Source organism: Neopelma chrysocephalum, unplaced genomic scaffold (genome assembly GCF_003984885.1).
Source record: "Neopelma chrysocephalum unplaced genomic scaffold, ASM398488v2 Primary Assembly neopelma1_77, whole genome shotgun sequence".
Lineage (NCBI taxonomy): Eukaryota > Metazoa > Chordata > Aves > Passeriformes > Pipridae > Neopelma > Neopelma chrysocephalum.
The window spans coordinates 8,014,588-8,029,177 of NW_020897738.1; the positions used below are offsets into that span (position 1 = coordinate 8,014,588).

Here is a 14,590-nt window from a genome sequence, read left to right on the forward strand (position 1 = left end):
ACGTTTGTGTGTGGAAGCAGAGTGCTGTACTGGCACCATTCCCTATAATTTTCCTTCATAACTAGGCAGTGGGACTCAGAGAGAGCTAGACTCTAAATCCCTGAGGCACTTCTATAAATACAGTCTGTAGGTTCTTCAATACCATTATAAACCTACCCATGCTGTGTAATACATGTGGGCAGATGAAAACAAGACATTGGAACAGTCAAACCATTTAAGCTCTTTGTAAAAAGCCTGACTATGCAGACAAAGTCTGTACATTCCATATACCTGTGTGCATTTAAACACAGAATTCACACACGGTTCAAGAGTTTGTGTAAAACAGATTCACATCAAAAATACTGAAAGCCACTTTGTAGTTGGTTATAATTAGCCAGCACTGAACGCTGCCAGTCTCAACCTAGACTGTAAATCAGATTTTTCAGGGCAGCCCCAATTTCAGTCACTTCACACTTCCTTTCCTTCTCGTTCATTTTGGTGGATTACAGAGCCAGTCCTGATTCACACCAGAAACATTCAGAGAGCCACCAAATTAAAAAAATATTCAAAAATGAGTAATGGCTCTGGGAGTTTGATTGAGGCCCTCTTCAAAAAGCTGGGTCTCCACAGCCCAAGTTCTATCTGCAGAGAACCTGCAAGCTCATATGACATAGTCAGAAATGGGCTTATTTCCGGTTTTCAGGGACCTGAGCAGAAGGATACACTGACAGAGGAATGTATCTTACTACACAGATTCTCACACTCAGATCCACTGACACAGAGCAGACAAATCTCATGTTTTTATAGCATACCTTAGGATTTTTGGTTGCTTCCTTAAAGCTGTCCTGTGATTTCATTAGAACCTCAGCTTCTGTATTGCTCACTTGTTGTTTTGGTTTTGAAGTAAATTCCTAACTATTAGAAACGTGTGAAGAAGTTTGAAAACCAACAAGACTAAACCTAATTTCAAAACCAGAAAGCAAACAGACCGATTGTATATTCATTTTGAATCACTCCTGCAACCCCTGAACTCCTGGCACTGGCAGGGGGTGGTGATAAGCTTTCTTCACATGCACACTTGTGGTCTGAAATAACATCTTCTCCTCTTCCTTCCCAGCACTAGTATTTATAGTCTTTTCCATCTTTTCCCTCATCAGTTTGCTTCCTTCACACATCTGAACTCCTACTCCATCACTTTCTTCCAGGAAGAATCACCCCCTTCCTCGTCCTTTCCCCACTCCCCTTGTTTCCAGCATCTTCCACACAAAGCACAGGCACAGCACAGGGATAAAAGGCCAAGGCCACAAGGGAAGAGAAAGAGCCACAGGAGTGGTGAGCTCCAGGAGTTCCTTCTCTTCCTGCTTTGCTCCCTTGTGTGAAGGGAGGTGGAAGGGAGGGAAGGTGACGAGGGAGTTTCTACTTGATCTCCCTGGGTGTTTCTTCTTTAAACACAAAGCCCAAAATGAAGAACCTGTTTGCAAAAGGGAGCTGGAGAAGTGCAAGGGAAGGTCTGAACTGCCAACAGCCCCAGTCCTGCTCAGTCCCAGGGCAGGGGGGTGTCTGGCTGCAGGCTCTGCTGGGAGGGAACTGCTCTGCACACAGGGGCTGCATTCCCAGCCTGAGATCTTCAGAACTGAGCATCTTTATTTAATCTTTCCTCTGACCAAAGGCAAAGAGCCCTGATGCCTTTAATAACCTCACATCCCACACAGGTTTAATTAACACCTGCTGTCTCTGCTGAGAGGAAGAAACTAAAAAGTCCAGGAAACTCCTTAAAAGCTCTGTGTGCTTGAGTTCTTTTCAAACTCACTAGCATTTGTACCTCTAAGTGCCTATAACACTGAATACCTTGATCTTGCTCAAGTCACTGAATCTTGCCTTTGCCTGAGTTTGCCTTTACATACAATTATTTGCTTAACTGGAGTGCTGCAACACTTAATCAGGAGTTCAGAAGCTTCAGCTGAAAGGAATGGCAGACAGATGCTTATCATTAGACTCTGCTACCTGGTGAAACCTGGCACTTGCTATTCAGGGAAGCCAGCAGGACAAGTACCTGGCTCTTGTCAGGTAGCAATTCAAAATAGATATTGAATTCAGTGAATAGAGGTGAAAAAGCACAGCTTGCAGATAGCACAGACCCATTGGTTTAGACAGACTGCCTAGAGCAGTCTCTGCTGCAAACTGCATGTGAATAATTATTGGAAGACAGATAAAATGAGGTGATAATTCTCTCATTAGGATGTGTTAAAGGAGATAGCTGCACTGTGGCTCCCACTACAAAAGCCAAGCGATCTTTATCCTATTTAATCAGCTGTGAATCAGTACTAATTTAAGCAGGAATATATTTCTAAATGTATGCATTTTTAGACACTCTAAGGCAAGCCTTAATCATTATCTTTTTTAGTGCTCAGTGCTTTTGCATTTCTTTTAAGGTATTCTGGAAAGTCTGCTTTGATGAAAGTTTAGCCTCTCCCCTCTGCCACGCTCTGCTACCTATTGTGAAGACAGTGACTTAAATGCAATGTGCCAGCATGACACAGGGGATAGCAATCAAAATCACATCCCTCAGGAGAGCTGTTCAAGGAGAACCATCCGAAGCAACCCCGTGCCCCCGACTGCCAGTCTGAGCAAGTGCAAGGCCAAGTGACACCTCTGAGCTCAGAAGAGAGTTGGAGGGTACCCAGCACTTCACTGCCCTCCCACCTCTACTGCCAGCTGAGAATAACAGAATAAGAAAGAATATAGGAAAGACAAAGGGGGATTAGTTAGCAACTAGTGTGTTTGGATACCTGGCACCTCCTTTGGCTTGGATTTTCAAACCCACCCCCTCACACACACACCAGTCCCATTCCCTGTTACCTCGGGGGAAGACTCCAGGGTCCATGAAAGTTGCCATGCTGAAGTTTGCCAGTACAAACAAGAACACGAGCCCATTGTACACTGGGATGGCTGGGGAGATGGCTTTTGTCAACCAGGGGCACCTGTGGAGAAGAAAAGTTTTGGGTCAGGGCTCTTTCAGCTGTGCCACAGAGTTCTGCCCGCTCACCATCACCTCCCCTCGGGCCCTCCCCACGGCCAGGCAGCAAGGCTGGGTCTGCAATGGAACAGAAATTTCCACAGAGCCACTTCCAGTGATCACTGCAACACCCTCTGTAAAGCTGCTTTGTCCCAGAGCACAGAAAGCACCATTGTTCCCAGGGCTCACAGGCCTTTCCACCCTATTGCCTTATTTGCAACCTGGCATTTTGCTACTCTGTGGAAAAGCTTCATCCCATTGTTGCATTTCTGTCACCTTCCCTAGGGCCTTGCTGCAGTTGGTGTCACTTTCAATTTTCACTGGGGTAAAGCAGAACAGGATTCAAATCACTGATCCCCAGAGCAGGGGCAAAGAGAATCACACTCGCTTCTCACTAAGCTTCCAGGACTGGTTTGCAACACTCAGAACCAGCACTGCAAAACCTCTCCTTGGGGGAAAGCTTTGTCAGACCAAGCAGGGGCTTTGCAGGTGGCAGCAGAATATAAAAATGCAATATCAAAATGAAAGTGGAGGGCACCCCACAAATGAACAATTTTCAGAAACACCAGAAAGACCTGTTGCTCACCTGGTGAGAACTGAGAGGAGCTGAAGACAAAGGGTGAAGGAGGAAAAAATAGGAGACTTTGGGAAGAGTATGGAGAAATGGCTGTCAGTTATAGGAAAATTGTTCTAACTGCAAAGAAAGAACACTTCCCAGCAGCAGGGAAGGGCAGGCTCGAGGCAGCAAAGAGCCTGCCTTGCAGGCAGCTTCTCCCAACAAAAAGCAGAGTTGCATTCCCTCAGCCATTCACAGCCTCTCCAAACACCACACCAAAGCCACTGCTCTTGTCTGCAGGAGGAGGTTTGGTGTTACAGGGTCGCAGAAGGAAAAAAATCTGATCAACCTCATGAATTTTGCAAATATAAATAAAGAATAATGTGGGACCAAGTGTGTCTTTGAAAAAAGACCCCTGACTGAGTTTCCCCTCAGATTTCCACCTGCCTTGACAGGCAGGGACTACTCCAAAGAGGCTGCTCAGCAGCAATGCCTTGGTGCCATTAGCACAAATCCCCTCCTGGCCCACGTCTTCTGGATGGTGTTTTGCCTGAATTACATCCACAGCTGAAGCTGGTTGTCTGCCAGGCTGAGGGCTGCGGACAGAAGGAGAAAACAACAACAGACAAGCAGCCTCCTTCCAGATCTAATTCTCACTGGGCCTGTACTGCTAGGCTGTTCTGAACAGCTGAGAATGGCGGTGTTGACCTTGAAAGGACACTGTCAAACATGCTCTTGTGGCCACTGGTAGAAGGGCACCACACTTTCTTCTCCCATTTCTCTGTGAGTAGTAAGGGAAAAGATTGTTTTGTGCTCCCCTCCTCTCTGTAGCTGGGCTTTTAACACTGCTGCAAACTGCCTTCAAAAGGACCTTTCCCTGTGTGTGCTTCAATCAGCCCGACCTGCAGTGAGGAGAGATGGACAATCCTACCCAGGGTGAATGAACTGTAAAGCCAAGAGTAAGACATGTCTGTGGCCAGGGCCAAACCTGCAGGCTGACTAGGGCAGAAGGACAAACCAAACCAGCTGAGGACAGCTTGACACCACAAGGTACCCTGAGACCCTTCCATGTCCCAGAGGTGGAACTTCAACAAGTCCTGCTGACCTGCTGCCACGCTCAGTTTGCCTCAGAGCAGCTGCCAGGGACTGCAAACCAAAGCAAGGCAGAAGTTTCTCCCTTGCCAGGGAATGTGCTGCAGTGACCTTGCCAGGCACTGCCACTAACAACAGTTTCTGCCACATCCTTTGGAGGAAAGCAAAATAAATCCTTAAGTAAGCGGTTATAGAATCAATTCTACTCAGGGAAGGGTTCTTCCCTCTAAATTATAGTAAAATTAGATTCAGTAATGGGCATGACTGACTTAATTTCTTCCCTTGAAGAAGCTGCCTACACAGAGAAAGATTATGAAGTTCCCCATTGCTTGTCAAGCATGGAGGAGAGATTTCCTTGGCAGCAGAGTCACATAAGTTGGCAAACTAAAGGACAGGAAACCCTTTCTTACAGACAACTAGTTACTCTGAATGAGATTATAATGAGAGAGACTGTCTCAGATGATTAATGCAAGCATTTGTTAACATTCCCATTTGTGATTTACTTTGTCATGTTCACAACAAATATATCAAAATATTAGGAAAAACTTTAGCCATAAGCTAAACTGAACAGCTCATTTAATGGCTGAACAGTGTATCTGAAAAGACTTCATGGAAGTTGAAATACAGGATAGAGTGAGTCACTGTACATACTAGCCACAAGGTCAGCTCACAATCCTGCCATCTCTTCTTCCCAGAATCTTTATGCAGCATCACAGATTACATAAAATTAGATGGAACAAAAGGGGCCTCATTTGTGAACTAGATTGGCCAATAAAAACAGATGTGGAGATCAAGTCCTGGCTTGTAACTGTAAAAAAGGTCTGAAAAAGAAAATAAAACTGATACTAGGATTCACAAAAATGATGCATCCTCTCCACTAATGCACACACAGTTTTAGCCAAAACAACAGAAACTCTAATCCAAGGCCAGCAGGTTGTTTTATCACTAATCCATCAGGCAAATCTGGATTCTGCCCCTCTGCCTCAAGAAAGAATCTGCAGAAATGACTGAGTGGGACCTGTAGTGAGTTTCTTTTTACTTTGTGCATATCCCTGCCGATCCATGGGACAAATCCAGCTGAACTTTTCATTTGCTTTTTCCTAACAGAAGTTGCTGTGAATCTAGATAAACAACACACAGGATTCAAAGCTTTTTTTGGTTGGTGAACCCAAACCAGTTATTTTATATAAATGTGTGTGTCTCCTACTCCAAGTTAGTTTGGATCCTTCACTTGAACCAGAAGACCTGAAGGGTAATGTTGCTGCTGTTGCAGGTACAAGCCCTGCTACATCAAGAACTGCTCAGCAGAGGAACTTCCCTTGGCTTTGTTTACCTTGGAAACTCAGGGCCAGCACACGGCAATCCCAGAGATAATCAGGGATCTCAAATTCCTCTCAACAAAGCACACAATTACACAGGCAGCATCTCCCTCATAATTATACTTCTCTTACATAGAGTGACTCTGTTCATAAGTCAGAGGAGAGTAATTCAGGGTGACAGATTTAATCTCATTTATCCTATTTGCTCTTGAAACCCTATCCTAATAAAACGGAAAGTTAAAAAGATTAACAAATAGGATCACACAACTTGCTGGGTGTCAGAGAGACTTAAGCATGATCAGCTGCCTTCCTCTGCTAAATTAAACAACAAATAATCCTTTCTGCTTTTCTGCTTGGTGCTTTGTAGCAAGGCATGTTTGTGTCTTGTAATTATAGTTCACCTATAATTAAGTAACTGAATAGGACGGTTCCCTTGAATCCTGCTCTAAATTAAGATTGGTGTTTTTCATTAAAGCCTTACACATGCTTAGAGAGGCAGTAGGCCACAGAGGATGGAGTCTGGGATTTCAAGAACCAGGTTTTTTAGTCTTGGCTCTGACGTGGGCTTGCAGAGGAACCAAAATCCATCTGCTTCCCCCCCCAGCCCAGTTACACGTTTTGCAAATGAGACCAAACTACTGCCCCTTGCCTTTCTTGAAGCTGCTTGTGCAGTGCCCAGAGAAGATGTGGGAACCTCAAGAGTACAGATGGGCATCCAAGCTTTGGACCTTACCCACACCCAATAAGAAGACCCCAAGGATTGTCTAATTGGCTGCTCAGCTCACCTAATATTTGATCTGAGATTACCACACATCCTCCCCTCACCTCAAACAGATGACAGATGTGCAACAAAACAATTCATTTCTGCACACAAATCACAAGGCATGGGGTTATAACATGGAAAAGAAAGCATCTCTTAATTCAACTTCTTCCACCATTACAGTGGTAAAACAGTAATGAAATAATTGCTTCAGTGCATGCAAGGAGAAGCAGCTCAGTGAAGTACAGACTAATTAGATAAGAGGGGTCAACAAGCAAACTTAATTTGACTAAGCAAGAGTACTGATTTCCCTGGAAACTTTCAGACAATGTCCATAAGTCTGCAGCAGCCTGTCCTGGCTGGATTCCTCTGCAGGAGTTTCTGGCCAAACCCTGACTGTTAAGAACATGTGAGTACTGTAAAACCCATGTAAACAATTCCTGAACATCTGACCAAAGGTTTAACATTTCTAATCTCAACCCCAGACCCAGCAACCCTGGGAGCTGGCCCTGGCCCTGGGCTGCTCTAAAGCTGCCCTGCCCTGCCAGGCCCAGCAGCCAGGATGGCTGGGGGGGACAGCACAGGAGGGACAGAAATGACAGGGCTGTCAACTGACTGACTCTGAACACCCACAATGGAGAACAACTTGGAATTAGATGTCAACATTGTACCTAAAGGCCGTTCCACCAGTGTGTCTGTGGGACAGAGAAGGTGCCAGACAGCATCCTGAAGGCTCTGCATGGCCCAGTCTGCACCACAGAGCAGGGAAGGGCAGAGCTCTTTTAGTCTTCAGCAGTGCAAATCTAACACATTTCTCACATTTCCCAATCTGGGTGAGATTTTTCCATTTATATGCTCTTTCCTACCCTGAAATCACAGAAAAGTACCTTTCTGGAATAGTAACAGAAGGGGAAAAAAAATTGCTCATTTTTCCATTTTTTGTCACTACCAAAGATAGCTTGGAGATTACTGTACATCCAAAAATACTTTCCAAGGTGCTGAGACATCTGTAGGTTTAACAAGGCATCACTGGAAAGAGTCAGGAGAGAATTTATCTGAGTGCCATAACCAATGGGAAGCAGAACAGCAGGTCTTGTGAAAGTAGCAGGAGGTTCTGGACAGCCAAGTCCTTTGCTCAGCTCTGCACATCAGATTTTGATAAATGAACTAATTTCTGCAGCATATCTTACTCACTGGCAAGACTGCAGATAATATATCGTTGCCATAGCATTCCACTGTCACTGTGAGCACAGCACCACTGAGAGAAAGTGATACCAAGGAAAACAACAAATACAAACGTTACCAACAAATGGGGGAAGGACAAGTAAACACAGGAAAATTTATTCCTGAAAAGCAGTAAATTGTGAGAGCTGAGTGCTCCATGGAGCAGCTCCTGGTGGCCATAAATGGGAGCTACCAAAACATCCACCCTGAATTTTCAGGTGCAATTATTCATCACTCAAAATGCCCAGCTCTTTACTGGCACCTCCCGTGGGAGGCACTCATTGCACACTGACTCTGGGGGACAGACAGGCTGGATTTCACAGGACACAACAACGTGTTTGTATCAGGAGATGCTCACATCAGAGGCAGAAGGTCTCCACAGCACTTCCAGGGTCTGATGGGCACGAGCAGTGTCACCCAGAGCAGCAGTAAATGCCCCAGTGCCCCAGGGAAGGAGCCGATGGCCAGTGCAGGGTAAATCAGAGCAGAGTGTAAGTGCAGGTACACACAGGGAGTGCAAAGATCCAGAGACAAACCCCTGTGGTTTCCTTTCTCAGCCCTGGACTTTGCAAAGCCTAAAATGCCCCACAAGCTGGGAGAGGCAAGGCCAAGTGTAGTGCAGGGCTTCTCAGCCAAGCACCAACCCTGTATCAGCACCATCCTGAGCAGCTGGAAGTGAACCCTGCTCCTTCAGCAGCTGAAAAGAGAGCTGAGGGTATGGGTAGTCATTGGGTCACGACAGAAAAGGAGGAGTGAGGAGTCACTGCAAAACAACCCCAGCAGGAGAGACACCAGTTGCCCTGTCACACTGAAAGGTTTAAATCCATTTGGTTGGAAAAAGAAGGAACTGCTGCCCAGTGAAATTCCTTTGCAGTTCTGTCTGTGTATGGCTGGCCACCAGCATCATTGGGCTGCAACAGCTGAATGATTCCCAGCCACAGAAACCTTGCTGAATTACCTCCAAAGGATGCTGTATGAACCAGTAATTCCTCACCCAGCAGAGCTGTCAGTGCCTGGGGCTGCTCTGCCCTGTCTGTGCTCCCGTGTGCACCACTTCCAGCAACAGTCACAGTCCAGCTGCCCAGCCTGGGGGCCAGGGAGGCCAAAAGATACTTCCCAGTGTCTGAAAGGGACACACACACACTGCACAGCTGAGGGTCTCTGAGCATTTTCAAAGACACCACGTGGAATGAGAACTCGTGCTTCTAATGTACAAACATCAGAACTATTAAATTGATGCCACATCTGCTGCAGCAGTGCCAGAAAGAGACAGCTCCTCATCCTGAGTCCACCAGAGTCCCACCTGAGTAACAAGGAACACGGTTTATTTGGTCACCACTAGGGACCCTCATGACCTTCCAGACCTCTCAGCAACCTGTAACACAAGTTTTTGTTGGACAGATGGAATTGCATTTGCCAGATTCCAAGATGGAAAAAAAGCACAGGATAGCTCCTCCCTGCCTGAGGGCTGTTCTCCTGTTTTCCCTGTTGCCTCCATGAATCAGCAATGCAGCTGAGGTGAGCTGCTCCCACAGAGCTGCTTTTTAAAACAAGGTCAAATTATCAGCACAGACACACTTGAGGTGATCCCAGCTCCCGGCACAGAAGGATCTGCACACTTTGCTCGCTGTATTCCCCAACCACATCCTGGCAGAACACATCCAGTACACACCCAGTGTTTGAACTCACGAGACAGTGGTGCAGTGGAGGCAAGGCAGCTCATTTTAAGTATGTTGTGATGAGAGGGAGAAACAGGTAAAGAAATATTATGAGATAAGGAGGGGGGTGGTGCCGTCAGTGAAAAGATACAGTTTATATTATCCTTGTTGTAAAGTTAATTTGATTTTTCAGATATTCCTTTTCCACATGAGCTCAGTAGAAAGAAATTAAACTTCACAGGATACCATCCCTTTACAGCTCCTGGAGCAATTACCTAACTTAAAGACAGCATCTATTAGATTAAATTACGTGCCACTTAAATTACCAATGAGCCAATATGCATAAGAAACGTTCAGTTTGAGCTCTGAACTTTGTGATCGTGTCCTTGGTGGGTTAGCAGAGAATGGGGTAACAAAGATGCAGGGAGAAAGCAGAAAAGCAGGGGACAGCAGCAGAGAGAGCCCAGCAGTCTGAGCTCAGCCCTGGTGTCAGGGCCCCTGTCAGGGTCAGGGAGCAAGTTGCCTCGTTAGAATTCTGCCCTGCAACAGAGCTGCAGGGGCTGCCTGGAGTGGTGGAAATCTCTCCCTAGAGGATCTTCCCTCTGTGCCACCCGTGCCACTCGCTCCATGCCCGGCAGTGAGCAGCCAGCCCTGCCAGGGGTGAGGGAAGGACAGGAGGGACCATCCAGCTGCAGGGCAGCTCTGACACTGCCCCACAACTCCGGTGCTGGGGAGGGCACACCCCACACCCCGCTGGCTCTGCCAGCTCTGCCAGCTGCTCTTGGCAGTGCTGGGGCACAGAGAGACCCGTCCAAAGGAGGGGAAGCAAAGTCCTGTGAGGCTGGTGACAGCAGTGACATTTCTGCCACGGCTGGAGAGCGCTGTTCAGGAAAATTACAACTAATTGAGACCAGAGGTTCTTGCAGACTTGTCTGGATCATGTATTGCCTTTGAAATCTGGAAACAATACCTGTCTGTGGCCTGAATAACACGCTTCAGAGCTGCTACACGAGCTCTTTTATCTCTGCAATAGCTTGCTTGGCCAGGGAAAGGAAGCCAGTTCTAATCTGAACTCTCTTGTTTGAAGATTTCTAGACACATGGTGCAGCAAAATTACTGCAGTTATTGCAAGGTCTCCCCATGTGAAGCAAAAAGATTAGGGACTTCATATTTTATAGAATAGAGGAACAAAACAGAGATAGAGGTACCTCTATTGCAAATAGATACAGAAGATAGGGTAGAAAGTGTAAACATTCTCACATATCAAGTACTGGAGCAAATATATAATAATAAGCCAAAAGCCTCTCTTAGAATCCCATCTTTAATTTCCCTCTAGAATATCCTCCTGACAGGCTTTGACAGAAACCTGAACTGGGAGCATGACATTTATATACCTTATTTCTCACTACACTGTAAAAGAACATTTGCATAGCTGGTATAAAGGGGCATAACATATTAAGATTTTAAGCAGGGAATAAAAAAAATCAAAACTACTTTAGCTGATTTAAGAAAATAAAAATATAAGAGACCTTCATGTTTCAACATATAAAACAAGCTCTGGAATTTGGAAAGAACATGCTCCTGTGGCCACCTGCTTTGGGACATTTTACCCCTTCTCAAGCCACCAGCTGGTACCAGTCTCCTCTCAAGACAGGACACCAGAGGACAATCATCAGTGATTCAGCCTATTTTGGCAACACCTTTAATCATAAACTGGAACAGACCTAACAACTATGGCCAAGGTAACAAATAAGAACAGGACATGTCACCCAGTTCAGCCTCCTGCTCTCACACCCCACGAGCAGCAGCTCAGCTGGCCGGGCACTGCTCTCAAACCCAGCAATATTTTAGACACCACATCTCATCTCTGCAGGAGGATGTTCAGCAACAGCCAAGCAGAACAGGGGCCCTCCCAAACGGGCTCCCAGGCTGTGTCTGCTGGAGGACTGGGACTGTTTTGGGGCACAAAGACGCAGCTGGAAAAATCCTCATTTCTTCCAGCAGAGGGTGGTGGGACACACAAGCCAGCAAACCAACGTGGGATTACATTGCAAGCAAGAGACAGGGGCAGTTCCAACAGAACCAAGGGTGCAAAACCACAATGGCACAGCCCGGTGGGAATGTTACAAAACTGAACCCTTCCCTCTGTTTGCATTCGCCAAATGAGGAAACATCAAACCCAGCTTGTTGTCATCATCTCCACCCTTCCCCAGTAACAACACCAGCTTCATTCCCCTTTCTCATTTGGGGGAGGGACACCCCCAGGCAGCTGCAGGGGCAGAACAGCCTTTTTATGAACATCCATACTAGAAATGTGTCTTGGAACTAGTCTGCTTTCCTTGAGTGTCCCAGACTTTCAGGCTCTGTTTCCTCTTCTTTCTCTCCCATCTAAATGAAATGCCTGAGCAGTGACATCCCCCTCCTCCTGCAGCAGAGGAACACCAGGCAATGGCTGCTGTCACTTGGCCATGCCAAGGCATCCTCAGGTGCCTGCACAGCTCTGGGAGCCCCTGGACACACCTGCAGGCAGATGTCCCAGGCTCAGAGGCACAGGAGACTCGTGGCTGTTCCCAGGCACTCCCTCAACAAACACCCAGAAGGTCACTGAGGTAGCAGCACAGTCACAGCCTTCTCAAACTATTAACTGACTGTTACCCCCTGGCTCAGATCAAGCATTTCCAATTGTATCAGCACAAACCACGTCCCAGGACTGCCCTGTCTGCACGTCAACGGCTGCAACATCTCTGCTCTCATCTAACAGGATTAGGGCAGGCTGCTGGAGACAGCTTCTCCTGCAGGGAAAATCTTATTACAGAACCTATCAAAAACCCAAAGGCTTTTGGGGAGCAATAAAAACTTAAAACAACCCACAGTGACTGTCACAGTAACAGGGATTGTTTTTATTTAAATGATGAAACACAGCATCACCATCCTGGGTCTGTCAGCTTGGACAAAATATTTGTGCTGGTGCACAGGTATTCAATTCAGGTTGACAGAAAACAAAATTACTTTGCTTAGAAAACATCCTAAGAGATGATAGCATCTTAATTACAGAGACAGGGAAATGGGATTCAGCCTGGTACACGGGTTTGCTTCTTGGCAATTCCCCTCCAAAGTGCACAAGGAGAAGATGTGCAGCCATGGGGGCAGGGGGAGCTTCACTGCTTTACCTGTGGATTATTTACTGTATCCCCAAACCCACAACTCCTGAAGGCAGAAGAGCAGCTTGCTCACACATTGCAGTGGGCACAGGGGAGCTGTTTTCCTACTAATACCTCCCTGTTCACTAAAAGCCTATGGGTTTTGTCATTTTGGGGTGTGGTTCATTTTTTGGAAGAACCACAGAGTGGCCAGAAAACACACAATTATGCACTGGGCCTGATGAACTAAAAATCTCCTGACTCTGTGGCCATAATTCAGGCACGTAAGCCAGTTACAGTTACCTGAGATGCATTAACAAAGCTCAATATTCCCAGGCCAAAATGGGACAATTAGCAGCTCCTGTGCCAAAATAGAAGACTATGGAAATGACATTTGTGTCACCATCTGCTAACGAAATGCAACAGGCAAACCAATTCAGGGAAGGAAAAGAAAAGGAAAATAAAAAAAGAAACAGTTTCCTGATGAAACTCGTTCCCATTTCCAAGAATCAAAGCGAATATTCAGCTTAAACATTACACTTTCCAGATTCCCAGCTGGGACCAGAATGAGGAGTGTCAAGCATCTGATGATTTAACTGCTGAGAAATTTCCAGGCCAAATTTTCAAGCGAGAGGTTTGGATACAGATCTGAACTGTGGGATATTTTGTCTGTGGAGTTCTGCCATTCCCTCCAATGGCAATAGCTGGCATTAGTGTGTGCCCTTTTTAAATACCCAGCTGCTCCTGAACTTTGTTAAAGTTCCCAATTCATGCTTTCCCTTCTTGATTTAATTTAAAGAGTAGAGACCATCATTCTGCTTTTCAGAAAAAAAAAAATTAATATTTACTTCTTGCTGAACAGCTGTAACAGTGTAATGAAAATAATTCACTTTCCTGAATGAACCCCTTATCTCTTCTGGCCTTTCCCCTTGAATATGGCCTGAAAATCATATGCCACAAGCAAACTAGTTTTGGCTTATACTAGGAAACTTCTTAAACCCTGGGATACCCTACTTCCCTGTACATTCCTCTTCACCAGCAGACAAGTCTACCATCATAGTTAGGGGAAGTGTGGAGCTGCACTTCACAGCAGAACAGCCACAGAGACACAAGCAAAGCTTGCAAAGTTAAAACTGTGCCATCATTCCCTTTGACTGGGGGGAGAAAATAAAAAAAAGATAAAATCAGAGTAATCAGAAAATCCAAGCATGGAGTTATAATTCATATTCTGAAGGAAACTTCGAAGAACACTTGCAATTTCTCAAAATGCAGGACCCTGTCCCTGATTCCAAAGGGCAAAAACAAGGTAAAAACCAGCCGTGCTCTGGGAGGTTGAATCCCTGAAATGCCCTTGGCTGAATATGAAAAGCAATTTCTTTTTCAGAGCCAAAAGACACCCTTTTTTCATGTCTTAATTCCAGAAGGCATATTTGAATTCTTCAAATAATATTTTTCTCACTCACCCACTGGACTAAGAAAAGGCTCTTGTTCGTTTACCTGAAGAACACAGTCAAGTAGTTACAGTGACCTGGTTGTGGGTTATTTTTTTCACCAGTTTGTTTATATATTCCACAATTCAGCAAATCGTTTCTCTGGAAACACCTCACCTTCAACATTAACTGCCCTCCCTCAGCAGCTTTGGGAAGTTTTCCTTTTAAAACAATACACAAAGATATGTCAATAAATATTGGTTGGGAAGTGTTATCTCAAGAGAAGTTCACCAGCTGGGGACAGACCCAGGTTCACTGGAAGAGCAGCTGAAATCAGTGATTATCAGCAACAGAGCAGTAAAGCCTCAAACAAGAGATTTCCACAGTTGGGCACAGAGATGCAGGTGAGGAGTGGG

General features: G+C 45.7%; 1 protein-coding gene across 7 annotated transcripts in view; it reads right to left on the reverse strand.

Annotated features, from left to right (window-relative positions):
* Positions 1-14,590, reverse strand: part of ZDHHC8 (zinc finger DHHC-type containing 8) — a 109,467-nt gene that overhangs the window by 25,256 nt on the left and 69,621 nt on the right. For 6 of the 7 annotated variants that reach the window (XR_003535171.1, XR_003535170.1, XM_027689302.1 and 3 more), the window contains exon 2: positions 2,839-2,960. Coding sequence is in view for 5 of the 7 variants with exons in the window: in XM_027689300.1 (XP_027545101.1) it covers positions 2,839-2,960 (122 nt within the window). In the remaining 2 variants the exon portion in view is untranslated. Of the gene's footprint in view, positions 1-2,838; positions 2,961-5,294; positions 5,361-14,590 lie in introns of those variants that run through there. The other variant, XM_027689303.1, reaches the window with a different exon arrangement.